The sequence below is a fragment of the Mobula hypostoma genome, chromosome 23, assembly GCF_963921235.1.
Source record: "Mobula hypostoma chromosome 23, sMobHyp1.1, whole genome shotgun sequence".
Taxonomy (NCBI): Eukaryota; Metazoa; Chordata; class Chondrichthyes; order Myliobatiformes; family Myliobatidae; genus Mobula; species Mobula hypostoma.
Window position 1 is genome coordinate 1,144,549 of NC_086119.1, and position 27,164 is coordinate 1,171,712.

At 42.4% G+C, this 27,164-nt stretch overlaps 1 protein-coding gene across 15 annotated transcripts in view; it reads left to right on the top strand.

The window, feature by feature from the left end:
* ncor1 (nuclear receptor corepressor 1) overlaps nt 1–27,164 on the top strand; it is a 337,051-nt gene that overhangs the window by 259,014 nt on the left and 50,873 nt on the right. For 12 of the 15 annotated variants that reach the window (XM_063031052.1, XM_063031066.1, XM_063031064.1 and 9 more), the window contains 6 exons: nt 10,970–11,436; nt 17,726–17,857; nt 22,385–22,563; nt 23,066–23,289; nt 23,981–24,130; nt 24,882–24,956. In XM_063031052.1, the coding sequence (XP_062887122.1) occupies nt 10,970–11,436; nt 17,726–17,857; nt 22,385–22,563; nt 23,066–23,289; nt 23,981–24,130; nt 24,882–24,956 (1,227 nt within the window). The remainder of the gene's footprint in view (nt 1–10,969; nt 11,437–17,725; nt 17,858–22,384; nt 22,564–23,065; nt 23,290–23,980; nt 24,131–24,881; nt 24,957–27,164) is intronic. The other 3 variants (XM_063031061.1, XM_063031067.1, XM_063031065.1) reach the window with 2 other exon arrangements.

Below are 27,164 nucleotides of genomic sequence, written 5' to 3' on the forward strand. Positions count from 1 at the left end.
AGAATAAAAATCACAAAAGGTTTGATTAATCCCCACATGATCCAATATCAATCGATCATTTTGGTTATAAATCTGATTGATTTGAGATTTAACATAATTAGATTTCAATTGATTAGCCAGCAGCTTGCCAATTTTATCACTGTGAACATAAAAATCACTTCTTGTTTTCTTTAATTGGTTTACAATCGAGGACGAGAGTAGTAAACTGTGTTCCATTTGAAGTTCAGTTCTTTGTTTGTATAGCTCCTCAGAAGGAGCCATAACATATTTCTTATCAATTTCTTTAATCTTGTCCACAATTGCCATCTCCTCCTGCTTCTGTTTCTTCCTCAAAGCAACGGAATACGAAATAATCTGACCCCGAATATAGGCTTTAAAAGTGTCCCAAAGAGTGTTAACCGAAATATCTTCTGTATGGTTAATTGTAAAAAAAAGCTCAATCTGTTCATTCATAAAATTAACAAAGTCCGAGTCCTGAAGCAACAGCGAATTAAAACGCCATTGTCTATTGTTTGGTATATTGGCCATAATTTTAATAGAAAGCTTAAGTGGAGCATGATCCGAAATGGTTATAGAATCATAATCACATTTAATCACTGAAGGAATGAGACGAGAATCAATAAAAAAATAATCAATTCTTGAATAGGAATGATGAACATGTGAAAAAAAGGAAAAATCTTTTTCCTGAGGATGCAGAAAACGCCAAATGTCCGTCGACCCAGAATCAGAAAGGAAAAAATTAATCAAATTTGCAGATTTATTAGGTAAAGTCCGTAAAGGAGCCGAACGGTCCAAAGCTGGAGATAAACAGGTATTAAGATCTCCGCCCCAAATCAATGAAAACTCGTTCAAATTCGGAAACTGATCAAACAATGATTTATAAAATTCCGGACAATCCATATTAGGAGCATAAACATTAACCAAAACTACTTTTTTATTAAATAGTAAACCACTAACCAATAAAAATCTACCATTCGGATCAGAGATAATATCCTGTTGTATAAAAGTAACTGAGGAATCTATAAAAATAGAGACGCCTCGAATCTTAGCATTGGAGTTCGAATGAAATTGTTGTCCCTTCCAGAATTTGAAAAAACGTAGTCTGTCCCCCCTCCGTACATGGGTCTCTTATAAAAATAAAATTTGTGCTTTAAGCCTCCGGAACACTTTAAAAACTTTTTTTCTTTTAATAGGATGATTAAGACCATTAGTATTCCAGGAGACAAAATTAATAATAGACTCCATAAATCCTAAAGTCAACCCACAACAAGGAGGATTGACAATAGGCGCGACCCACAAACCCGGAGAGGAAACAGAACATACAAAAGATACCGGGGAAAAGGACGCAACCAGTACTTCAATAATGTATATAGCCCAAAGAAAAACAAACTAAAACGTGAAGCCCCTCCCACCACCCCCCAGCCCAAGACCCCAAGGCAAAATCTAAAGCAGACCCGCCAGAAAGAAGCAAGCGCTAAAACTACCCCCATGACTTCCGGTATACGCTCCCTAAAAAAAAAGGTATAAATATGAAAAGGATCAGCTAATTGTAAAACAGTAAAAAAATAAGTAAAAAAAAGTTAGCTCAATTAGAATACACACAGAACAGAACAAAAGCCGGAAAATATATATTAAAAAAAACCACAATAAACCTCAAACTCATGAATAGACACAGCAACAAAAAAAAATAGGATTATTAACATAAAGTGATTATAAAAAGCAAAACAGAATAAAATTTAAAAAAAAACTACAAAATTTAAGGCCGCACAGGAAATACGTAAGATGACAAAAGGGAAGTAACCACCCAGAATCCCCTGGGAAAAGAAAGAAATGACGCAGTTAAAAAGAAAGTTTAGCAGCCATATTAAGAAATCGAAAGTAAACTTTTCTGCCCAAATAGGGCACAGAAAAGTTAAAACCAACCAATTCACAGCCTCCGATCAACGGAGAAAATTAAAAAGAAGGCAATTAAGATGTTGAAGATGAAAGTTGATCCAGATAACTCTGGGCATCCGATGGAGAATCAAAAAAACGAAGGGCTCCATCTAACATGCGAATCCTTAGACGTGCAGGGTACAGCAGCGCTGGTCTTAAATCCATCTTATAGAATTCCGACATCACGGATCTGTAACGGACCCGTTGGTCCCAGATTGGTTTACTGAAATCTTCCACGAATCGGAACTTAAGATCCGAAAAATCAATGAAACCTTTAGATCGAGCGAATCGAAACAGTCTCTCCTTGTCTTGAAAGTAATGAAAACGTAAGATAACATGCCTAGGTCTATCTGACCTAGACGAGTATGATGGGATTCTGTGAACACGATCCAGTAGCGGTGGTTGGTCAGGAAATACAGTAGGGAATGCATCTTTTAAAAGTTGGGAGAAATATTTCATGGGGTTGTTAGCTTCAACGGCTTCCCTTACCCCGATAATTCGTAAATTCTGCCGTCGCATTCTAGATTCCAAGTCAGAGTTTTTAAAAGTCAAAAAGTCAAGTTTCTTCTTCATTACATTAATTGTTTCTTCGATTTTCCCCATCTTAAGCTCACTTTGTTGCGCGAATTTTTGAAAATCAGATATAGCCGACTGATGTTCCGCAATACATGTTTGCATCTTATCAATTAAATCGGCAATTTTCTGGAAATTAGTTGAGATTTCCGTATGAATCAGGTCTTTAACAAAGCCTGCAATTTCCGTACGAATCATCTCCCTAACAGAGGTTGAAATTTCCCTCTGAATTAACTCCGATATCGCTTTCAAAGTCACCGGTGATTCAGTCGGAGGGAGATCCATAGCTTTCGGTTTAACCGGAGGTTTACCATCCTTGCCGTTTTTCCCGTTCTTAGACATAGCAGATCTAAGTATCATCCAATTGTCAGAGAATTCAGTTTAATTCAAAGTATTGTAAAAATTGATGCCTTAATGGTTAATTAAAGTATAGCTGACCATAGAGAAAAAAAAACTCAGAGGTAATGGAGCGAGTCAAGAACGCGACTTCACTCCATGAGCGCTACCGGAAGTCCAATGCTGTAATTGTTATATGGCTATATAGTTACAGGGAAGTACCATAAATAATGCTGTATAAGCTGACCTCTCATTTTCAAGGTTTAAAAAGTGACTTTTTCATGTTACCTTTGTATAAGCGGACCCCTTTTGTAGAGGTTTTTGATTTAACCAGAAAAGATCACAAGATCTCACATGCCGGTACTCAGCTTTGCCAGATCCGGAACCTGGAAATTTTGTGAACCGGTACCTGCTAAGAAAATAGGCCTACACATTATAGAGCATTATAAGCGAATTCTTAATAAATAAATCAGGGAGGAAAGTTTTGGATTAGGTTCCCAATGGTAAAGAATCCTCTGAAATGTAACCCCCGTGAAACCATTTAGCGCCCATCGTAATCTCGTTAAAACATAACGCAAGGTGGCGGGATCAGTACGTGTACTCAGTATTGAGTTTGCGACCACCGTGTACAAAAGATGAAAACAAATGCGATATGTTGCTGGCTTCAAGCTGAAGGTTGTTGATTTTGCTAAAGGAACGAATAATTCTGCAGCTGCTATGAAGTTTAGTGTAATGAGAAACAAGTGAGAGAGTGGAGAAAGGCAGAGGACACGCTGAGGGAAATGCCAAAGACGAAATGTGCAAGCCACGGGAAAACATGCCAGTGGCTAGAACTGGAAGAAAAAGTTTGAGAGTGGGTGAATCACCAGCGATCGTCTGGATACGTTGTCACCAGAGAACTGATTCAAGTTCAAGCATTGAAATGGGCCGAAAAACACCGTGAGGTTCAGCGAAAATTTCAAAGCTACACGAAGTTGGTGCACTCGATTTATGAATAGACGTGATCTTGTGTTGAGACAAAAAGCAGAGATTGCTCAGAAGTTGCCGAGCAACCTTGAGAATAAGATTACGGCCTTCCAATCGTTTGTAATCAAGCATCGAAAGGCACATTCTTACCTGCTCTCACTGATCGGTAACATGGACAAGACACCAATGTTCTTTGATTTTGCTGGCAATCGCACTGTCAATCAGAAGGGGGAGAAAACAGTCCTCGTCAAAACAGCTGGACGTAAGAAGCAACATTTTACTGTCGTGTTAATGTGTATGACTGATGGACCAAACTACCACCGATGGTGATTTTTAAGAGGAAAACATTCCCAAAGAAAGAAAAATTCCCGTGGGGTGTTGTTTACGTTCAAGAACGTGGCTGGATGGACAAAGCGGGTTTGCTTGAAGTGGGTTAAAGAGGTGTGGCGTCAATGTCCCAAAGGTTTCAGGAAGGAAAAGTTGCTACTTGTCTGGGACATGTTCAAAGCTCACTTGTCAGGTGAGACAAAAGCAGCACTGAAAGCTGAAAATACGGAGCGTTTGACGACAACAGTGTGTACAAGTAAATTGAGAAACAGAACGTGTTTTGTAAATCTTTTCTTTTGTGTAGATTTCGTAAGCGTTTGTATTTTCTTTTGTATTTGACTCAAAAACAGCCAATAAATACGACCTGTCTTCTGTGTATTCACTTTTCCAAAGTTGATACCCTCCGTATAAGCCGACCCACTAATTTTAGGACCAAAATTTAGAGCCAAATTCTCGGCTTATACACCGGAATTTATGGTAGTCTCCCCGAAGTTGCAGGAGGCGAGTAGCTGGGTGACTTTCAGGAGAAATGGAAATGTGAATAGGCAGTTAGCGCAGAGCACCCCTGTGGCCATTCCCCTCAATAATAAGTATATCGTTTTGGATACTGTTGTGGGAGGTGACGTCCCAAAGGAATGTCAGAGAGTCCGGGTTACTGGAACTGAGCATAGATCTGTGATGCAGAAGGGAAAGAGGGAGAAGGATAGTCAGAGAAACAGACAGGAGATTCTGTGTACCATGAACGGGACACCTGAATGGTATGTTGTCTCCCAGGTGCCAGGGGCAGGGATGTCTCGGATCACATCCACAACAGTTTGGAGGGAGAGTAGCCAGAGGTCTTGAAAAGAGAAATTGGAGAGCTCGGTAAAAGCTGAGAAACAAGACCTCTCAGGTAATAATTTCTAGATGGTGCCTGTGCCACGTGCCAGAGAGGATCGAAACAGAATGATCTGGCAGATTAATGCATGACTGAGAAGCTGGTGCAGGGGGCAGGGCTTCAGGTTCTTGAATCATTAAGATCTCTTCTGGTGAAAGTATGATCTGTGCAAAAGTGATGGGTTGCACCTGAACCCAGAACCCAAGGGGAAGCAATATTCTCATGGCAGTTTTGTAAGGGCTGTTAGGGAGAGTATAAATTAATTTGGCAGGGAGGTGGAAACCAGAGTGAAGGGACTCAGGATAGGACAGATGGTTTTAACAAAAAAGCAGCAAAGTTAGCATGCAGTCAGACTGTCAGGAAGGGCAGGCAGGTGACAGGACATAATTGCAGTCAGCAAGGTGAGTATCAGTGCATTAGGGATGCATAATCAAAAAGGGTAGCAAATATAGTACTCAAAGTATAATGTCTCAAAGCACAGAGTGTGCAAAATAAGGTGGATGATCTTGTTGCACTATTACAGATTGTCAGGTATGATGTTGTGGCCATACTGATTGTGGCTGAAGGATGGTTGTAGTTGGGAGCTAACTGTCCAAGGTTACATGTTGTATTAGAGGGAAAGGAAGGTAGGCAGAGGGGGTGGCGTGGCTCTGCTGGTAAAGAATGGCATCAAATCAGTAGAAAGATGTGACATAGGATTGGAAGATGTTGAATCCCTGTGGGTTGAGTTAAGAAACTGCAAGGGTGAAAGGACTCTGATGACAGTTTTATTCAGGCCTCCAAACAATAGCTGGGATGTGAACCACAGGTTACAAAAGGAAATAGAAAAAGCATGTCAAAAGGACAATGTTATGATAGTCATGGGAGATTTCAACATGAAGGTCAATTGGGAAAATCGGGTTGGAAATGAGTCTGGAGTGAGTTTGTTGAATGCCTACAAGATGGCTTTTTAGAGCAGTTTGTCGTTGAGCCTACGATGGGATCCGCTAAGCTGGATTGAGTGTTAAGTAATGAACCAGAGGTGATTAGGGAGCTTAAGGTAGAAGAACCCTTAGGAGGCAGTGATCACAATATGATTGAGTTCAACTTAGAATTTGATAAGGAGCAAGTAAAGTCTGACATAGCAGTATTTCAGTGGAGTAAAGAAAATCACAGTAGTATGAGAGAGGAGTTGGCCAAAGTAGATTGGAAGGAGCTGCTAGCAGGGATGACAGCACAGCAGCAATGGCGTGAGTTTCTGGGAAAAATGAGGAAGGTGCAGGATAGATGTATTCCAAAAACAAAGGAATATGCAAATGGCAGAATAGTACAACTGTTGCTGACAAAGGAAGTGAAAGTTAATGTAAAAGCCAAAGAGAGGGCATACAACAAAGCAAAAATTAATGGGAAGACGAGGATTGGGAAGCTTTTAAACCCTACAGAGAGCGACTAAAAGAATCATTAGGAGGGAAAAGATGAAATATGAAAGCAAGTTAGCAAGCAATATCAAAGTAGATATAAAAGCTTTTTCAAGTACTGTATGTAAAATAAAAAGGAGAGATGAGAGTGGATATATGACTTTAGAAAATGAGGCCAGAGAAATAATGAGGGCCAAGGAAATGGCAGATGAACTGAGTATTTTGTATCAGTCTTCACTGTGGAAGACACGAGCAGTGTGCCAGGTGTTGAAGAGTGTAAGGGTAGAGAAGTGAGTGCGGTTACTATTACAAGGGTGAAAGTGTTCAAATAGCTGAAAGACCTAAATGTATATAAATCACCCAGACCAGATGAACTGCAACCAAGGGTTCTGAAAGAGGTAGCGGTAGAGATTGTGGAGACATTTGTAATGATCTTTCAAAAAAAATCATTGGACTCTGGCATGATGCCAGAAGACTAGAAAATTGCAAATGTCACTGCACTCTTTAAGAAAGGAAGAAACAACAGAAAGAAAATTATAGACCAGTTAGCCTGACCTCAGTGGTTGGGAAGATGTTGGAGTCAATTGTTAAGGATAAGGTGACGGAGTACTTGGTGACACAGGACAAGATAGGGCAAAGTCAGCATGGTTTCCTTGAGGGGAAAATCTTGCCTGACAATCCTGTTGGAATTCTTTGAGGAGATTACAAGCAGGATAGATAAAGGGGATGCAGAGGGAATTGTATATTTGGACTTTCAGAAAGTCTTTAACAAGGTGACACACATGAGGCTTCTTACCAAGTTAAGAGCCCATGGTATTACAGGAAGGTTATTTGCAAGGTTAGAGCATTGGCTGATTGGTAGGAAGTAGCGAGTGGGAATAAAAAGATTTTTTTTCTGGTTTGCTGCTAGTGACTAGTGGTGTTCCGCAGGGGTTGGTGTTGGGACCACTTGTTTTTATGATGTATGTCAATGATTTGTGTGGCACGTGGCCAAGTGGTTAAGGCGTTGGACTAGCAATCTGAAGGTCGTGGGTTCGAGCCTCAGCCGAGGTAGCGTGTGTGTCCTTGAGCAAGGCACTTAACCACACAATGCTCCAGTCTACCCAGCTGGGGGTTAACTTCGTGATAGGCTGGTGTCCTATCCGGGGAGGAGTCTCGTACTCTCAGTCGCTTTACGCCACGGAAACGGGCATAAGCACCGGCTCGTGACAGACTTTCGCTAAAAAATATCAATGATTTCGATGATAGAATAGATAGTTTGTAACCAAGTTTGCAGCTGAAACGGGGATTGGTGGAGGGGCAGGTAGTGTTGAGGAAACAGTTAGAATTGTCAAGAAAGTGGCAGATGAAATATAATGTTGGAAAATGCATGGTCATGCACTTTGGTGGTAGAAATAAATGTTTCTAAACGGGGAGAAAATCCAAAAATCTGAAATGCAAAGGGACTTGGAAGTCCTTGTGCAGAACACCCTTAAAGTTAATTTGCAGGTAGAGTCTGTGATGAGGAAGGCAAATGCAATGCCAGCATTCATTTCAAGGTCTTGAATACAAGAGCAGGGATGTGATGCTGAGGCTTTAAAAGGCACTGGTGAGGCCTCACCTTGAGTATTGTGAACAGTTTTGGGCTGCTCATCTTAGAAAAGATGTGCTGGTATTGGAGATGTTTCAGAGGAGGTTCACGAGGATGCTTCTGGGAAGGAATGGGTTATCATTCGAGGAACATTTAATGGCTCTGAGTCTGTACTTGACGAAATTTTGAAGGATGGGGGGAGGGCAGGGATCTCATGGAAACTTTTCAAATGTTGAAGTGCCTAGCAAAGTATTCATTAAGTACCTCTGCTGTCTCTCCGGTTCCATACACACTTTTCCACTGTCACACTTGATTGGTCCTTTTCTCTCACGTCTTATCCTCTTGCTCTTCACATACTTGTAGAATGCTTTGGGGGTTTTCCTTAATCCTGCTCACCAAAGCCTTCTCATGGCCCCTTCTGGCTCTCCTAATTTCATTCTGAAGCTCCTTCCTGCTAGCCTTATAATTTTCTAGATCTCGATCATTACCTAGTTTTTTGAATCTTTCATAAACTTTTCTTCTTTACTGGATTTTCAACAGCCTTTATGCACAACGGTTCCTGTACCATACCATCCTTCCCTATTTCATTGGAATGTACTATGCAGAAGGTCACGCAAATATTCACTGAACATTTGCCACATTCCTGCTGTACATTTCCCTCAGAGCATCTGTTCCCAATTTATGCTTCCAAGTTCCTGCCTGATAGCTTCATATTTCCCCTTACTCCTATTAAACACTTTCCTCACTTGTCTGCTCTTATCCCTCTCCAATGCTATGGTAAGGAGATAGAATTATGATCACTATCTCTAAAATGCTTTCCCACTGAGAGACCCGATACCTGACCAGATTCATTTCCCAATACCAGATCAAGTACAGCCTGTTGTCTTGTTGCCTTATCTACATATTATGTCAGGAAACCTTTCTGAACACACCTGACAAACTCCACTCCATCTAAACCCCTTGTTCTTGGGAGATGCCAATCAATATTTGGGAAGTTAAAATCTCCCACTACGACAATTCTGTTATTATTTCACTTTTCCAGAATCTGTCTCCCTGTCTGCTCCTCGATATCCTCAATATCCTAACATGTCTGTTTCTCTGCCTATTGTCCTCCATCACTAGTGCTCCCTTCTTCTCCCGCTTTCCCTCTGCACTACAGACCCATGATCTGTGCCAGTAACCTGGTCCCTATTGCATTCCCTGGGAGGTCATCCCTGTCAACAATCTCCGAAACAGTATACTCGTATAATTGATGCTCCTTCCCTTCCTTCTATCTGCTCAGCTAGGTCAGCTGCTAGTAGCTAGACAGGATAGTTAAATGCTCTTCTTGCAGGATGTGGAAAGGCAGGGATCCTCCAGTGTCCCTGACGACAACTGCGAGAAGTGCATCCAGCTGCAGCTTCTAACAATCCGTGTTAAGGAGTTGGAGTTGGAACTGGATGAACTCCAGAACATTTGGGAGACTGAGCAGTGATAGGACATATAGAGAGGTAGTTATACCCACGGTGCAGGACATAGAATACTGGGTGACATTCAGGACGGGGAAGGGGGTTAAGGAGCCAGTGCAGAGTGCCCCGTGACATCCCACTCTACTACAGGTATATCACTTTGGATACCGTTGGTGGGGGGTGGTGTGGTGGTTCAACTATCAGAGCTTTCTAAATGGAGATTTAAAAAAAACAAAAAAACTGAGTTGCAAAGTCCTTATGCAGGATTCCCTAAAGGTTAATTTGCGGGTTGAGTCTGTGGTGTGGAAGGCAAACGCAATGTTAGCATTCATTTGAAGTGGACTTGTTATAAAAGCAAGGATGTAATATTGAGGCTTTATAAAGCACCACTCACTTGGAGTATTGTGAGCAGTTTTGAGCCCCTTAAGTCCCTTACCTTAGAAAAAATATGCTGAAACTAGAGAACGTTCAGAGGAGGTTCATGAAAATGATTCCAGGATGAAATGACTTGTCATATGCAAGAGTGTTTGATGACCCTGGGCCTTTAGTCAATAGAATTCAGAAGAATGATGGGTGACCTCGTTGAAACCTATCGAATGGTGAAAGAACTTGATAAAGTGGATATGGAGAGGATGTTTCCAATGGTGGGACGATCAAAGACCACAGGACACAGCCTTAGAATAGAGTGGTGTAGTTTTAGAATGGAGATGAGGAGGAATTTCTTTAGCCAGAGAGTGGTGAATCTGTGGAATTAGTTGCCACAGCCAGGTGTGGAGGCTACGTCTGTCTGTATATTTAAGGCAGAGGTTAATAGATTATTGATTGGTCAGGACATGCAGGGATTTGGGAAGAAGGCAGGAGATTGGTGCTGAGGGGGAAATTGGATCAGCCATGATGAAATGGCAGATCAAGCTCAATGGGGCAAATGGCCTAATTCTGCTTGTATCTTTTGTTCATTCCACTTGGAGAGGTGTTCCCAAGGTTTGAGGTTGCATCACAACTCTAGTGATTCTGGTTCAATCTTGACCTCCAGTGTTGTCTGCATGGATTTTGCACTTCCTCCTGTGCTCCTGTTTCCTCCCACATCCAAAGACATGCAGGATGGTAGGTGAGTTGGGACTATAAATTGCCCTGAGGGTGGATGGGTGATCGGAGAATCAGAAGAGGGATGTGATGGGTATGTGAGAAATAATAGGTTACTGGGTTAGATGAGGAAATGGAATTGCTTTGACAGCCCCTGTACACTCTGCATATCCACTCGGCCTTTGTAGCTACCTCCACCCATCCCTGCCCAGCTGACTCATCTGCCATCCAGCTGCCCCCCACATGGTAGGCAGAATCAGCTTCCATGTTGAAAGGAGGTAATGAGAATACTTCCCCCATTCTCAAGTGAGCCTTTCAAGTGCAGTTTGAGTAACCAATTCCAGTTTGTTCTATGTCTATATTTGCACACCTTGCATGGGAATATGTTCAGATATAACATCTTCACCCTGAACATTTTGGTGTTGATATTAAAATAAAATAATATTTCTGCTGACAGGCAAGTTCCCCAGGGAGCCCTATCCATGACACCTGGGCTGTCTACCTCTCGCTTCAGCACAGCTGCAGATGCCCTTGCAGCACTGGTGGATGCTGCAGCCTCAGCACCTCAGATGGAGATGGCAAAGGGGAAGGACAGCAAGCATGAAGCCCCCCGAGTGGAAGAAGTAACTTCTCGCAGAATCTCTGAGCAGCAACAACAGCAGCACCATCATCAGCAGCAATCAACAGAACATGAGCGGCGTCCAGTGCAGTCTCCGTACTCATCATCGGCCAAGTCTCAGGCACAGGCTGGCTATTCAGACAAAGCACCACCCCCCAAATCCCGGTACGAAGAGGAACTTAGGACTCGTGGGAAGACCACTATAACAGCTGCCAGCTTTATCGATGTGATCATCACAAAGCAGATCTCTTCCGACAAAGACGGTCGAGAGCGAGGGTCTCACAGCTCAGATTCCTCCAGCAGTGGTAAGCTCCTTTGTGTGGAGACCTTCACTGGTTAAGTGTTGGTCTCTGCAGAGTCAGATGAGTCAGGTGGGCAGGGATGGGTGGAGGCTACAGAGACAAACTTAAACTGGTTGCTGTTCTGATTCAAATAGCCATTTATAAATATATTACCTGAACTTCTTTTAGTGTTTTGGTCAACATGCCTCCCTTCGGCATCACAAAACAAAAACGAAAGCCTTTTATCTCAGTTATTTGTGGGTTCTTATGATGCACTAAAGTGTCTTTGAATGCTGTTTGTAGAGAAGTGAACTCTAGTAGCTGAGACTACCTTTTAAATGTGCACAGTGAATCAGGAATCCTATGGGGCAAGAGCTGAGTGTTTTATTTGTTAGTATTCAAATTATATGCATTTTTTTGGCTACCTTCAACTGTGCATCATAATCACCAAAAGGAGGATTCCTGTTGTTTAAAGGTCATCATTCTATTCAGTATAGGGACCTCAGACTACATTCTCCATCTGACCTCAGAAGATAGCAATGTCCATAAATTTAAGAAGCTAATCGGCCAACTCCTGTTCCTATTGTTAAGCTGCTGTGCCTAGGCATGGGTCTTTCTACTTCAGTTGACATTTACAAATGTTAGTTGAAACCTGTAAGTCCCGGCAGTCTGGACAAATTCCACAATAAATCCACAGTAAGATATCAGAGAAAGAGGATTGTTGAGTTATTTATTTTACTGTTGTTTGAGAAAGGAATGTTCGCTAAACCATGGTTTTCTGCTCAGTATAGTATTTCCCATAGTACAGCTTGTGGCACTAGTACAGTGCAAGACTGAAAAATAAAATTACTATAAGTTATAAAAATAGGTAGTGGAAAAAACAAATAATGAGGTGGTCATGAGTTCATGGATCTTTCAGAAATCTGATAGCAGAGGGTAAGAAGCTGTTCTTAAACCATTGAGTGAGAGTCTTCATGCTTCGGTACCTTCTCACTGGCAGTCGCACAAAGGGGCATGTTACCAATGATGAGGGTTTTTTTGATGGATGCTGCCTCTTGAAAGTGTCCTTGCTGGTGGGGAGAGTTGTGCCTGTGATGGAACTGACTGAGTCTACAACCCTTTACAGTCTCTTGTGATCCTGTCCATTGGAGGCTCCATGCCAACTGGTGACATCACCAGTCAGAATGCTCTCCACTGTACACCTGTAGAAATTTCCAAATCTCACATTTTTAATGAAAAAGAGCCGCTGGCACTCCTTTTTCACAATTGCATCATTGTATGATGCCCAGGAACTTTAAGTTGCTCACCCTTTCCACCACTGACCCTTCAATGAGTGGATGATCTGCAGTCCCAAGTCAACCAGTTCTGAAAATCAATAGTTTTAAATGATTTAAAACAGTATTCCTGTCTGCAGTGTCTGTGGCTTCAGATTTCAACTGTAGTACTTCTAAACAGGATTGTTTTATGATTTCTGGGTACTCACACAGTCACCACTCCAGAACCATCTTGGAAGCTAAATGAAATCGAGAATACAGGTGATAGAGAAGGGATGCAGTCAGACCGATGGTTTGAGATGTGTCCATTTTAATGCAAGGAGTATTATGAACAAAGTGGATTAGCTTAGAGCATGGATCAGTATTTGGAGCTATGATGTTGTGGCCATTACAGAGACTTGGATGGCACAGGGGGAGGAATGGTTACTTAAGAGTGCCAGGCTTTAGATGCTTCAGAAGGGGAAGAGAGGGAGGCAAAAGAGGTTGGGGCATGGCACCACTGATAGGAGATAGCGTTATGGCTGCAGAAAAGGAGGAAGTCATGGAGGGATTTTCTACTGAGTCTCTGTGGGTGGAGGTTAGGAACAGAAAGGGGTCAATAACTCTACTGGGTGTTTTTTATAGACCACCCAATAGTAACAGGTACATCAAGGAGCAGATAAGGAGACAGATTCAGGAAAGGTGTAATAATAACAGGGTTGTCGTGGTGGGGGATTTTAATTTCCCAAATATAGATTGGCATGTCCCTGGAGCAAGGGGTTGAGATGGGATGGATTTTGTTAGGTGTATTCAGGAAGGTTTCTTGACAGAATATGTAGATAAGCCGACAAGAGGAGAGGCTGTACTTGTTCTGGTATTGGGAAATGAACCTGGTCAGATGTCAGATCTCAGTGGGAGAGCATTTTGGCGACGGATCACAATGCTATCTCCTTTACCATAGCTTTGGAGAGGGATGGGAACAGATAAGTTATGAAAGCATTTAAATGGAGTAAAGGGAAATAATGAGAATGTCAGGCAGGAACTTGGAAGCATAAATTGGAAACGGATGTTCTCAGGGAAATGTATGGAAGAAATGTGGCAAATGTTCAGGTGATATTTGCGTAGAGTTCTGCATAGGTATGTTCCAATGAGACAGAGAAAGGATGGTAGGGTATAGGAACCGTGGTGTACAAAGGCTGTTGTAAATCTAGTTAAGAAGAAAAGAAGAGCTTACAAAAGGTTCAAAAAACTAGGTAATGATAGAGATGTAGAAGGTTATAAGGCTAGCAGGAAGGAGCTTAAGAATAAAATTAGGAGAACCAGATGGGGCCATGAGAAGGCCTTGGCAGAGGGGATTAAGGAAAACCCCAAGGCATTCTACAAGTATGTGAAGAGCAAGAGGATAAGATGTGAGAGAATAGGAGCAATCAAGTGTGACAGTGGAAAATTGTGTATGGAACTGGAGGAGATAGCTGAGATACTTAATACTTTGCTTCAGTATTCACTACAGAAAAGGATCTTGGCGATTGTAGGGATGACTTACAGTGGACTGAAAAGCTTGACCATGTAGATATTAAGGAAGAAGATGTGCTGGCGCATTTGGAAAGCATCAAGTCGGATAAGGTACCAGGACCGGATGAGATGTACCCCAGGCTACTGTGGGAGGCGAGGGAGGAGATTGCTGAGCCTCTGGCAATGATCTTTGCATCATCAATGGAGACGGGAGTGGTTCCAGAGGATTGGAGGGTTGCGGATGTTGTTCCTTTATTCAAGAAAGACATAAGTAGAGATAGCCCAGGAAATTATAGACCATTGACTCTTACTTCAGTGGTTGGTAAGTTGATAGAGAAGATCCTGAGAGACAGGATTTGTGAACATTTGGAGAGGCATAATATGATTAGGAATAGTCAGCATGGCTTTGTGAAAGTCAGATCATACCTTATGAGCCTGATTGAATTTTTTAAGGATGTGAATAAACACATTGATGAAAGTAGAGCAGTAGATGTAGTGTATATGGATTTCAGCAAGGCATTTGATAAGGTACCCCATGCAAGGCTTATTGAGAAAGTAAGGAGGCATGGGATCCAAGGGGACATTGCTTTAGGGATCCATAACTGTCTTGCACACAGAAAGCAAAGAGTGGTTGTAGACAGGTCATACTCTGCATGGAGGTTGGTGACCAGTGGTGTGCCTCAGGGATCTATTCTGGAACCCCTACTCTTCGTGAATTTTATAAATGACCTAGATGAGGAAGTAGAGGGATGAGATAGTAAATTTGCTGATGACACAAAGGTTGGGGGTGTTGTGGATAGTGTGGAGTGGTGCCAGAGGTTATAGCGGGACATTGATAGGATGCAAAACTGGGTTGAGAAGTGGCAGATGGAGTTCAACCCAGATAAGTGTGAGGTGGTTCATTTTGGTAGGTCAAATATGATGGCAGAATATAGTATTAATGGTAAGACTCTTGGAAGTGTGGAGGATCAAAGGGATCTAGGGATCCAAGTCCATAGAACACTCAAAGCTACTGCACAGGTTGACTCTGTGGTTAAGAAGCATATGGTGCATTGGCCTTCATCAATTGTGGGTTTGAGTTTAGGAGCTGAGAGGTAATGTTGCAGCTATACAGGACCCTGGTCAGACCCCACCTGGAGTACTGTACTCAGTTCTGGTCACCTCATTACAGGAAGAAAGTGGAAATCATAGAAAGGGTGCAGAGGAAATTTACAAGGATGTTGCCTGGATTGGGGAGCATGCCTTATGAGAATAAGTTGCGTGAACTCGGCTTTTTCTCCTTGGAGGGACGGAGGATGAGAGGTGACCTGACAGAGGTGTACAAGATGATTATAGGCATTGATGATGTGGATAGTCAGAGGCTTTTTCCCAGGGCTGAAGTGGCTAGCACAAGAGGGCACAGTTTTAAGGTGCTGGGGAGTAGGTACAGAGGAGATGTCAGGGTTAAGTTTTTTACACAGAGAGTGGTGAGTGTGTGGAATGGACTGCCGGCAACATTGATGGAGGCGGATACGATAGGGTCTTTTAAGAGACTCCTGGATAGGTACATGGAGCTTAGAAAAATAGAGGGCTATGGGTAACCCTAGGTAATTTCTAAGGTAAGGACATGTTCTGCACAGCTTTGTGGACCAAAGGGCCTGTATTGTGCTGTCGGTTTTCTATGTTCTATGTTTATATATAAATACCAACATGGAGAGCAGAAACTCTCTTGTGGCTAACTGAAACCTTGTCAAACAGCACTTGACACAACTAACTGCATAACTGATCAAAGTAGTAAGTTTTAATGAGCATTTTTAAAGGGGGAAGAGATGGAGGTAGAGAAGTTTTGGAGAAAATTTCAGAGCTTGAACTTTGGAACAGAAGGAACAGCCATTAGTGATGGAGCAATTAAAACTGAGTATGATCAGAAGGCTAGAATTAGAGATGTGTGAAGATCTGCATAGTTGGAAAGGATTACACAGAAAGGGAGAAGCACGACTGAAGGGATTTTAGAACAAGGATGTGAATTTTAACTGCATTTAACTTAAAACATCTCGATCAGCAAGTGGAAGTGATTTTTTTTATTTTATATGCTCATGGGGAGCAGACATTGATGGAACTCCCAGCAAGTCCAAAGTAATCCACGATCAGTCATACTACTGGTTCTGGATTCAAATATTCGTCAGGGGGCATGTTTTCTCTCTTCATGACAATAGAGAACTGTGCTGTCCAGAAGCCAGCAGTATTGTGGCAGCTGTTACTGAGACAAGGTCTCTTTAAATTCAGTGTGTTTACTTAATTTCTCAAATTTATATTCCTCAGTTGTTATAGAGCACTACGCCACAGAAACAAGCCCTTTGGCCCTTCTGGTCTGTGTCAAACTATTGATCTACCAATTCCCATCAATGTGCACCTGGACCATAGCCTTCCACGCCCTCCCATCCATATACCTATCAAAATTTCTGTTATGTTGAAATCAAACTTGCATCCTCCACTTCTGCTGACAACTCGTTCCACACTCTCACCATCCCCTGATTGAAGAAATTCCCCTTCATGTTCCTCTTAAACATTTCACCTTTCACCCCTAACCTATGATCTCTAGTTGTAGTCTCACTTAACCTAAGTGGAAAAAGCCTGCTTACATTTAACCTTTCTAAACCCCTCCATAATTTAGTATACCCCTATTCTGTCATTTTCCTACGTTGTAAGGATCCTAACCTTTTCAGCCTTTCCCTATAACTCAAGTCCTCAAGTCTTGGCAACATCCTTATAAATTTTCACTGTAGTCTTTGAGTCTTAGTGATATCTTTCCTGTAGACATAACTTATCGCAGTACTCCAAATTTGGCCTCACCAGCCTCTTATACAACTTCAATGTAGCATCCCAAGTCCTGTACTCAGTACTTTGATCTTTGAAGGACAGTGTGCCGAAAATTATCCCCATGGCCATATCCACCTGAGAGGCCATTTTCAAGGAATTATTGATCTGTATTCCCAGATCCCTTTGTTCTACCGCACTCAGTGCCCTACTGTTCACCGTGTAAATCCTACCCTAGTTTGTCCCCCAAAGTGCAACATCATGATGGAATCCAAATTATATCTCTTGATCAATGTGAGTTCTGTTCCTAATAGCCTCACTATAGGACTCTGACTAGGGTGTGGCTATTGGAGTTTTGATCACCTCCTATCTGAGGAGTAGTGAAAGGTGGGGGTTGTGGGGGGGCAACCAGAGGTGGATTAGAGCTGCAGGCTTCAGTGAGTTGAGGCAGAGCTAAGTTAAACAACAATGTTAATATATTCACTCCAGTTAACTGTACTCTTAGCTCTGCACATCCTTTTCCCAGCTAAGGATGATTGATGGTAGAGGTCTTTAACTGGCAGTGGAAAGGCAACATAGAGAGGTCTGGTGCACAGGTTAGGAAGACAGTAAAGGATATGGACATGTATGGAAATATGATCAGCGTATATTGGTGTATTATGATTAACATAGTGGGCCAAAGAGCCTGTTTCTGTGCTGTACAGCTCTGAGATCAGAGTAATGGATTTACACTCAGATTTGATTTCTTCAAGTGTCTTCTCATCGCTACGACATTTCAAGTACGGATGCGATTGAAGTGATTAGCCCTGCAAGCTCTCCAGTACAGTCACAAGAGAAGGCTGAATCCTTTCAACAGGAGATGCACAAGCCTTCCCAGGGAGATGGTAAGTTCCAATTTCTGCAAGTGTTCTTCATTTCCTCCCTCTTCTGCTAATCATTGACACATTCACAGCTTTACTGTGCGTACTTGATTGGACAACCTAAATACGCCTGTGCACTTATATAGTATGTATACATAGAAATACAAGACTGCAGATGCTGAAATTTGGTTCAAGAACAAATTGCAGGAGGGACTCAGTGGGTCAGGCAGCATCTGTGGTGACTACTTCATCCGCAGAGTCCTCCAGCAGTTTGTTTTTCACTCTGTATATATGGATACCTATGTGTAGGACACCCCTGTTTGGCTCAGTACATGCCTAAGATTAGGGCTGGAATGATGATTTTCTGTGTGCCCTGTCCACGCATAGAGAACATGGAAAATAGGAGCAGGAATAAACTTTTCAGCCACTTGAGCTTACTCTGTCATTTTCTCTGATTGTGGCTGGTCCTTGAACTCAGTACCGTGTTCCTGCTCTTCCCCTGCACCCTATTTTGGATCTAGAAAGGCACCTAGCACCTTAGTGATATACAATGGAGATCTCCAAAGGATAGAAAAAGCCATCCTTTGGTTAAAGAAATTGAAGAAATCTTTCCTCATTTCACTCCTAAATATTTTACTCCATATCCTGAGGTGGGGTCCTCTTACTCTGGAGACCCCAGCCACAGGATATCTTCCTGCATCTCTTGTGAACTCAGTGAATCCACTCTGATTCTTCTAAACTTTGATGAATGCCAGTTTATTTAGCCCAAACTCTGCTACGACGTTTTCGCCATCCCAGAAATCAGCCTGGTGAACCTTTGTGGTTCTCTCTCTGAGGCATGTCCTATACTTGGTAAGGAGATGAAACTTGCTCTCAGTACTCCACCTGTAGTTTCATCAAGGTCCAATGTAAATGGAGTAAGTAACACTTGCTCCAATGTTCAAAATCTCTTGCAATGAAACCCAACATACCATTTACCTTAATTGCGTGGAATTCCAGCACGCTTAAACAAAGTGGAGGGACTCAGTGGGTCAAGTAGCATACCTGCCAGTTCCATCTGCCCGTCATCTCCCATCTCAGTTTTACCTGTCTCACCACTCCCTCCTTCCTTTCATACTGGCTTCTTCCCCTCTGCACTATCAGTACAGAGTCTGAACCCAAGACATCAGCCATCCCTTTGTCTCCATAGACACTGCCTGCCCTGAATTCTTCCAGAAGTTGGTTTCTTGCACCAGATTCTAGTATCTGTGGCTTCTTTTGAGCAAACTTGCTTGTTTTAAATGTCTGGTATAGAGGGATATTCAAGTCCCTTTGTACAGGAATATCTTTCAATTTATCACAATTTCAGGCAATACTCTGCCTTTCTATTTTGTTCCACCAAGGCTGATTTCAAATTTGTCTCTATTCCACTATATCTGCTTATTCATTTAGCTTGTTGAAGTCTTTTTGTATCCAACTTGATGCCTCACCCAGTTTAGTGTTCATAGTCATAGTCATACTTTATTGATCCTGGGGGAAATTGGTTTTCCTTACAGTTGCACCATAAATAATTAAATAGTAATATGTAAGTTATGCCAGGAAATAAGTCCAGGACCAGCCTATTGGCTCAGGGTGTCTGACCCTCCAAGGGAGGAGTTGTAAAGTTTGATGGCCACAGGCAGGAATGACTTCCTGTGACGCTCTGTGTTGCATCTAGGTGGAATGAGTCTCTGGCTGAATGTACTCCTGTGCCCAACCAGTACATTATGTAGTGGATGGGAGACATTGTCCAAGATGGCATGCAACTTGGACAGCATCCTCTTTTCAGACACCACCGTCAGAGAGTCCAGTTCCATCCCCACAACATCACTGGCCTTACGAATGAGTTTGTTGATTCTGTTGGTGTCTGCTACCCTCAGCCTGCTGCCCCAGCACACAACAGCAAACATGATCGCACTGGCCACCACAGACTCGTAGAACATCCTCAGTATCGTCCGACAGATGTTAAAGGACCTCAGTCTCCTCAGGAAATAGAGACAGCTCTGACCCTTCTTGTAGACAGCCTCAGTGTTCTTTGACCAGTCCAGTTTATTGTCAATTCGTATCCCCAGGTATTTGTAATCCTCCATCATGTCCACACTGACCCCCTGGATGGAAACAGGGGTCACCGGTACCTTAGCTCTCCTCAGGTCTACCACCAGCTCCTTAGTCTTTTCCACATTAAGTTGCAGATAATTCTGCTCACACCATGTGACAAAGTTTCCTACCGTAGCCCTGTACTCAGCCTCATCTCCCTTGCTGTTGCATCCAACTACGGCAGAGTCATCAGAAAACTTCTGAAGATGACAAGACTCTGTGCAGTAGTTGAAGTCCAAGGTGTGAATGGTGAAGAGAAAGGGAGACAAGACAGATTTGTTGGCAAATTGAGAAACATTACAATCAATTCCCTTCTCCAAGCTATTGCTCTGTGTTGTGAATAAGTGGCACCTAAGCCTTGAATCTGTTGTATCCCAGTATGCACCATTCGGTTGCATCCTGGCCTGGAATGAGAACACCATTACCCTTGAATGGAAAAGCCTTCAAAAATTATTGGATATAGCCTAGTCCACCATGGCTAAAGCCCTCCCCACATCTACATGGAGTGCTATCGCAAGAAAGCAGCATCCATCATGAAGGACACCTGCGCGTTTCTTATTGTTGCCATTAGGAAGAAGATACGGGAACCTTAAAACCTACACCACCAGGTTTAGAAACAGTTATTGTGCCTGAACCATCAGGCTTCTGAACCAGAGGGGATAATTTCACTCAGCTTCACTTGCCCCATCATTGAAATGTTCCCACAGCTCACTTTCAAGGACTCTTCATCTCATGGTCTCGATATTTATTGCTTATTTGTCGTGTGGATAGTCAGAGGCTTTTTCGCAGGGCTGAAATGGTTGCCACAAGAGGGCACAGGTTTAAGGTGCTGGGGAGTAGGTATAGAGGAGATGTCAGCGGTAAGTTTTTAACTCGGAGAGTGGTAAGTGCGTGGAATGGGCTGCCAGTAACAGTGGTGGAGGCGGATACGATAGTGTTTTTTAAGAGACTTTTAGATAGGTTCATGGAGCTTAGTAAAATAGAGGACTATAGGTAAGCCTAGTAATTTCTAAGGTAGGGACATGTTCGGCTCAACTTTGTGGGCCGAAGGGCCTGTATTGTGCTGAAGGTTTTCTATGTTTTCATTTACATATTTATTGTTTTTTTTTGTATTTGGGGTTTCTTGTCTTTTGCATATGGGTTGTTTATCCGTCTTGTGTGTAGTTTTTCCATTGATCTACCGTGAATGTCCACAAGAAAATTAATCTCAGGATAGTATATGGTTACCTACAGGTACTTTGATAATAAATTTACTTTGAGCTTTGAAGAAAATCCTGTTTATTCCTATTGTTTTCCATCTGTCAACTAACTTTCAATCTATGTCAGTATAATAAATCCAATCCCTAAGTTCTAACTTTGCTCCTAATCTTTTACAAGAAACTTTATTAAAGGGCTTCTGAAAATCTAAATACTCAAGCTTCATGGGTTCCCTTTATCTATTCTATCATTTATATCATCAGGTACAGTAGATTTGTCCAAACAATTTTCCTAGTGAAAACCATTATCCCATGTGCTTCCTAACTAAATTACCTGCTTGAAGGATCAGTAGACTTGTCCTCTCTTTTCGTCAGTTCCCCGCTATTCATGGTGTCTGTCAGAGCCTCGTTAGTGCTTTCACTATAGCTCACTTCATGTTTATCTGGATTAAACTCAATCTGTCATCTCGGCCCATTTTACCAGCACATCAATATCACTTTGTAGACTACGGTGAACAACTCTACCAATCTTCATGATATCTATGAATGTACTGATCATGCCTCCCGTATTCACATCAGGTCATGCACAAATGGCAGAAATTGTGAACATTTATTCCTGAGCAGAAAAGATAACATAGAACATTACAGCACAGTGCAGACCATTGGGACCATGATGCTATACTGACCTTTTAACCTCCTCTTAAGATCAATCTCTAATTCTTCCTTCCTAATTAGCCTATTTTTCTATCATCCATGTGCCTTCTAAGAGTCCCTAATATATCTGCCTCTACCTCTGCCACTACCCCTGGCAGACGCACTCACCACTCTCTGTGTGGGGAGAAAAGACTTGTCTCTGACCTCTCCTTTATACTTTACTCTAATCACCTTACAATTATGCCCCTCACATTAGCCATTTCTGCCCTGGGAAAAAGTCTCTGGTTATCCATGCGATCTATGCCTTTTACAGGTACACCTCTATCAAGTCACCAGTCATCCTCCTTCACTCCAAAGAGAAAAGTTCTATCTCACTCAATATTTACTCATGTGGTATATTCTCTAGCCCAGGAAATACCCTCTGCACCTTCTCTAAAGAGTCCACATCCTCCTACAATGAGACGACCAGAACTGAACACAGTATTCCAAGTGTGGTTAACCAGGGTTTTATAATACTGCAACATTAATTCACTGCTCTTGAACTCATAGATGGAATCTGAAAAGAATTTGTTTGCGTATTTTAAAGGTGAACCAAATGCTCGGATATTCGATACAGCCATGAGTCGATATAGGGTGATGCAGAAATCTCCATCACCACAACAGCAGCCACCATCATCCTCACAGGCTGACAGTGTGTATCCATCTGCCTCTAACCCTCAAGTTTCTAAAACACACAAATTGATCACTCTTGCTGACCACATCCATGTAAGTAAGGCTGTGTGTGTGTGTGTGTGTGTGCGCATGCGTGCGTATGTCCACTCACGTTTCTGTAATTTCGTGATTTCCATTACTATTGCTTAATTTTGCATTAATTATTTGCATTTGGCCCATCATGGTTTGCTTTCAATCTTTGCCCAGGGTTTGGACCAATAATAATCCCTTAGTGGACCCCAGTCTGTTGCACCCCCTTTCCTCTTTCCCACTTCCTTTCTCCCTCCTCCCTAACCCACTGTCTCCCCATCTTATCTCTTTCCCTGCGCCCCCCTCACCCAAACATCCGCTGTCCCCCTCCCTTTCACAGTCCAGCCCATTTCCCTGGTCCCAGCCACCCCCATCCATCCTCTCCCCTTCCCCTTTTCTTCCCATCAAGCTCTCTCTTCCCCCTCTTTCCTCCTCGTACAATTGATATCGTAACATGTAGTAAATAAAAGCATTTGCCGATCTGCTCATTTGTTGCTTTCTAAAGTAGTTTTGGTCTTTTTTAAAGCATATTATCACCCAGGACTTTGCCCGAAACCAAGCCAGCAGCCCATTATCGCAGCAGCCGCCAGTGTCAACTTTCCAGACTGCATCAACAGTGTCCTCTAACCGAGGAAAGGTTTCAACCCATTACAGCACAGACTCTCAGCCCCAGAGCAGTCAAACTTCCCTTCATCAGCGGCCGCCATCTCGAGTCTCCCCTGAGAACCCAACTGAAAAAGGCAGGGCAAGGTAAGCAAGCAATTTGGGAAACATTCTTTTGTGATTCATCCTGCTGATAAGGTTAAATGTGCACAAGTAGGATGCAAGTTTAATATGCCTGTGCATGAAGCAAGAATTGCCCCTCTGTTGCAGAGCCAGAAGGACCTCTTGGCCTGTGCTTGCTTTCATTGGTTCTGACACTCTGACTAAAAAACCTTGATTACAGCTCAGTAGGTTCCATCAAAGATCTGCAAAATACTGTCTGATTGCTTTTTCCATATACACTCAGCTCTAGATTTTTGCACAAGCTTCTGTAATGAAAATATTTTTAAAATTTGTTCTTCGTGTTTTTTGATTCAACAGCAAAAGGTATCCACAAACAAAGGAAGGACTGTGTAATGTTAAACATTATAATCAATTACTTTATTAGAGTTATGTAAAGAATGATACAGAGCAACATTACGTAAAGTTAGAGTACTTATTGGGTGCTTATCCTAATTACCTAGCCTTGTTACCTGTAAAGACATTAATAAGCAAGGAAACTTAGTGTTTTATCAGGAGAACGATATTGAAGTGGAATGCCAAATAAAACACAATCTTTGGTTGTGCAGAACTATGCTGGCAGGAGCTAGAGTCAGGTCTCCACTTTGCTGCTGTCTTTGGGGCAGAGATATGACTGAGTCTGCTAAGACTAATGAGATCTTTTCCTTATTACACACAGGCCTGGGAAATCCCCAGAACGAAGTCATGTTTCATCAGAATCTTATGAGCCTATTTCTCCGCCCCAGGCCCCTGCAACCTTAGAGAAGCAGGAGAGTGTAGTCCAGGCTCCTCAGCGAAGGGAAAGGGAAGCAGAGCCTACTGAACAGAGGTAGGTGAGATTGTACAGAGTAGGTCTTCCTGGTCCTTTTTTCATTCACATCTGTTTGGCTGCTGTTTTTGAGATTCAAATATGAATTTCACTCAGCAGCTGTTCTGCTTATAATTAACTAACCAAATCCAGATTGTGACATTGAATGGCAAACTTAAAACTTCAGTAAGAATGCTATGATATTTTTAAATTTGTTGCATTTTCATCTGTCTTACAATCCCTGTGTTTGTACGTATTTTTTGTGTGTGTCAGTTTGATTCTCTATGCAGGTAATGTTGCATATTGAGATTGTGGATTCCCTACATTTCCTTTGCTCATGTTTTCTGCACACTGTTTCTCTGTCTTGCTTTTCAACTGAAGGTTCTGCCAGTCTTTCTTCCTGTCTGCACTGAACTTAATATTTGCCTGAGTTTCCCAGTACTGTACTTAATAAATCAGTTTACCTAGAGAGTTTATTTTGTTGATGTTAACAGTTTTTGTCAGTGAAGGCAAGGGAAGAGTAGGGGAATTGTGGAGGTGTAAAAGCAGTTCCCAAGAGGCTGAGCTGCAGAGGGTTGTGAAGTTGCACGTGTCGTGCAGGTGCAGACCAGATGATGCAAAAACTATTTGACTCCGACAAGGGCAGAGGTCAAAGCAGTGCACAAATTGTAATTTTTGAGAGACCTTGAAGCCTTTTGAATGTTGCTGGTGTCCAGTTCCCCACAGTTACTCCGGTGTATCGGTTTGACCTCTCACCTTTGCCCTCCTGCAGGCTGCCCCCAAGTAATGAATGGCTTCCGATGCCGTTGCTTGTGCGAAGAGGTCGTGCCCCAGATTCTGCTGCAAGGTACTGACAGCTTAAACCTCCTGACTGTGAGCTAATACTTAATGCAGTCATGCTGTACTGTGTGTGGAGGCAGTGTTACCCAGGTGATAGGATTTCCATCCGCTCACCTACATTCCTGACGGAGAGGGCCAGACTAGACAACATTGGGGTAAGGAAGTGCCCCATCCTCATTATTTCTGACCTTTATGATATCTCAAAACAACTATGGCAGTGAAAAAAGAACTATTGCATGGTAGGTAGTTTCTGAAGACTTTCTAAGTTGGGTACAGGTGATTTAGTCCTTGCAACTTTTTCCATAGCTGCCAGAATTACATTCCAGGCAGCTGAATTTCTAGGTGATGTTCTAGGTTTGATGCTACAAATGTGAGAAGTACATCAACAGACAAAAGCCACCAGAAACCACTGTTAGCCAGTACTAGAACGTCAGACTGGACCTGTCCGACACTCTGCCTGGATCCCTTGTTCTGCCATTGGGAGGAATGGTCAATTTATCAGTTTAAACATCTTAATTAGATCGTCCTTTTGCCACTAAAATTAATAAGAATACATGCCAAGTTTATGGAATTTGTCACTTGAGTTAAAGTTGATGCCCAGTTTCAATTCAAAGAAACTTCATTGCACCCTATCTTTGGTACATCTTTTCAGTGCTGCTTTGCCCTTAATTCCTTTCCTTAATTTTTTAAATAGTGTAATTAACTATATCCTTTTGTTACCTTTTCCAACTGAGGTAGTGCAGATAAGTGTAATTCTGGGAATGAAGGTGAAGATGTGCGAGGAAAGGTTGGGCCTATACTCATGACATTTTGGGAGAGTGAGATTTGATCCTGATCAGACATGAGGTTCTGAAGGTGGAAATGTGCTGAGAAAGGTTGGGCCTATTCTCATGGCATTTTGGGAGAGTGAGATTTGATCCTGATCAGACATGAGGTTCTGAAGGGGACCAACAGGGTTGATGCTGAGAGGATGTTTCCCTAATGGGGGTATCTCAAACCAGTGAGTGCAGTTAGAGAGGAAGAGGTTGACAGGCTAAGATGGCGCTGAGGAATTTTTGGAATTCTGTATCCCAGAAATCTCTATTCTGTTTGAGGCATTGGATCTATCCAAGGCAGAAAATAAAAGATGCTTAAATTTCAAAGGAATCAGGGCAATAGAAGAGCAATAAAGTGTTCTTGAGACAGAGACTAAATCAACCGCAATTTCAGTGACTGAGTGAACAGTTGTGAGGAACTGATTACCTGTATCTGCCACTTGTGTTCTCTCTGCTTCCCCTTCCTTGTACATACTTGAATTGGTATTTGAGCATGGCTTCAGTTTTGGCATACACTGCAGCAAGTAAGAGTGCTGTGATGATATGTTGCGCAGGACAAGGAATAGTACAGCACAGGTCCTTTGGCCACAATGTTGTGCCGAACCAGTGAAAAAGTAAATTTTAAAAAAACTCATCACTTCTACCTGCATAATGTCCATATCCTTCCATCTTCCTTATATCCATGTGCCTATCTAAACGTCTCTTAAAAGTCTCTAATGTATTTGTCGCTACCACCATACCAGGCAGTGCATTCCAGGTAGCCATCATTCTGAGTAAAAAAAGCTTACCCTCACATTCCCTTTGAACCTAGCCCCCTCACCTTCAATGCATGGCCTCTGGTATTAGACATTTCTACTCTGGGAAAAAGATACTGTCTGTCTACTGTCTATGCCTCTCGTAATCTTATAAGCCTCTCTCAGATCTCCCCTTAGCTTCCGCCGTTCCAGAATAAACAATCCAAGATTGTCCAGTCTCTCATGATAGCACATGCCCTCTAAACCGGGCAGCATCCTGGTAAACCTCCTCTGCATCCTCTCCAAAGCCTGAACATCCTTCCTATAGTGGGCTAACCAAAACTGTATGCAATACTCCAGATATGGCCTAACCAGAGTTTTATAAAGTTGCAACGTAACCTCTTTACTTTTGAACTCAGTGCCTCAACTAATAAAAGCAAGCATTCCATATACCTTCTTAAGCACCCGATTGACCTGTGTAGCCAATTTCAAGGAGCTATGAATTTTGATCCCAAGATCTCTCTGCTCAGCAACACTGTTAGGGTCTTGCCCTCAACAGTGTACTCTTTCCTTACATTTGTCCTACCAAGGTTAAACTCAACCTGCCATTTCTCAGCCCGTAGTTTTTTTTTAGGCATCCATTAGTCTCGTGAGATCATGGATTTA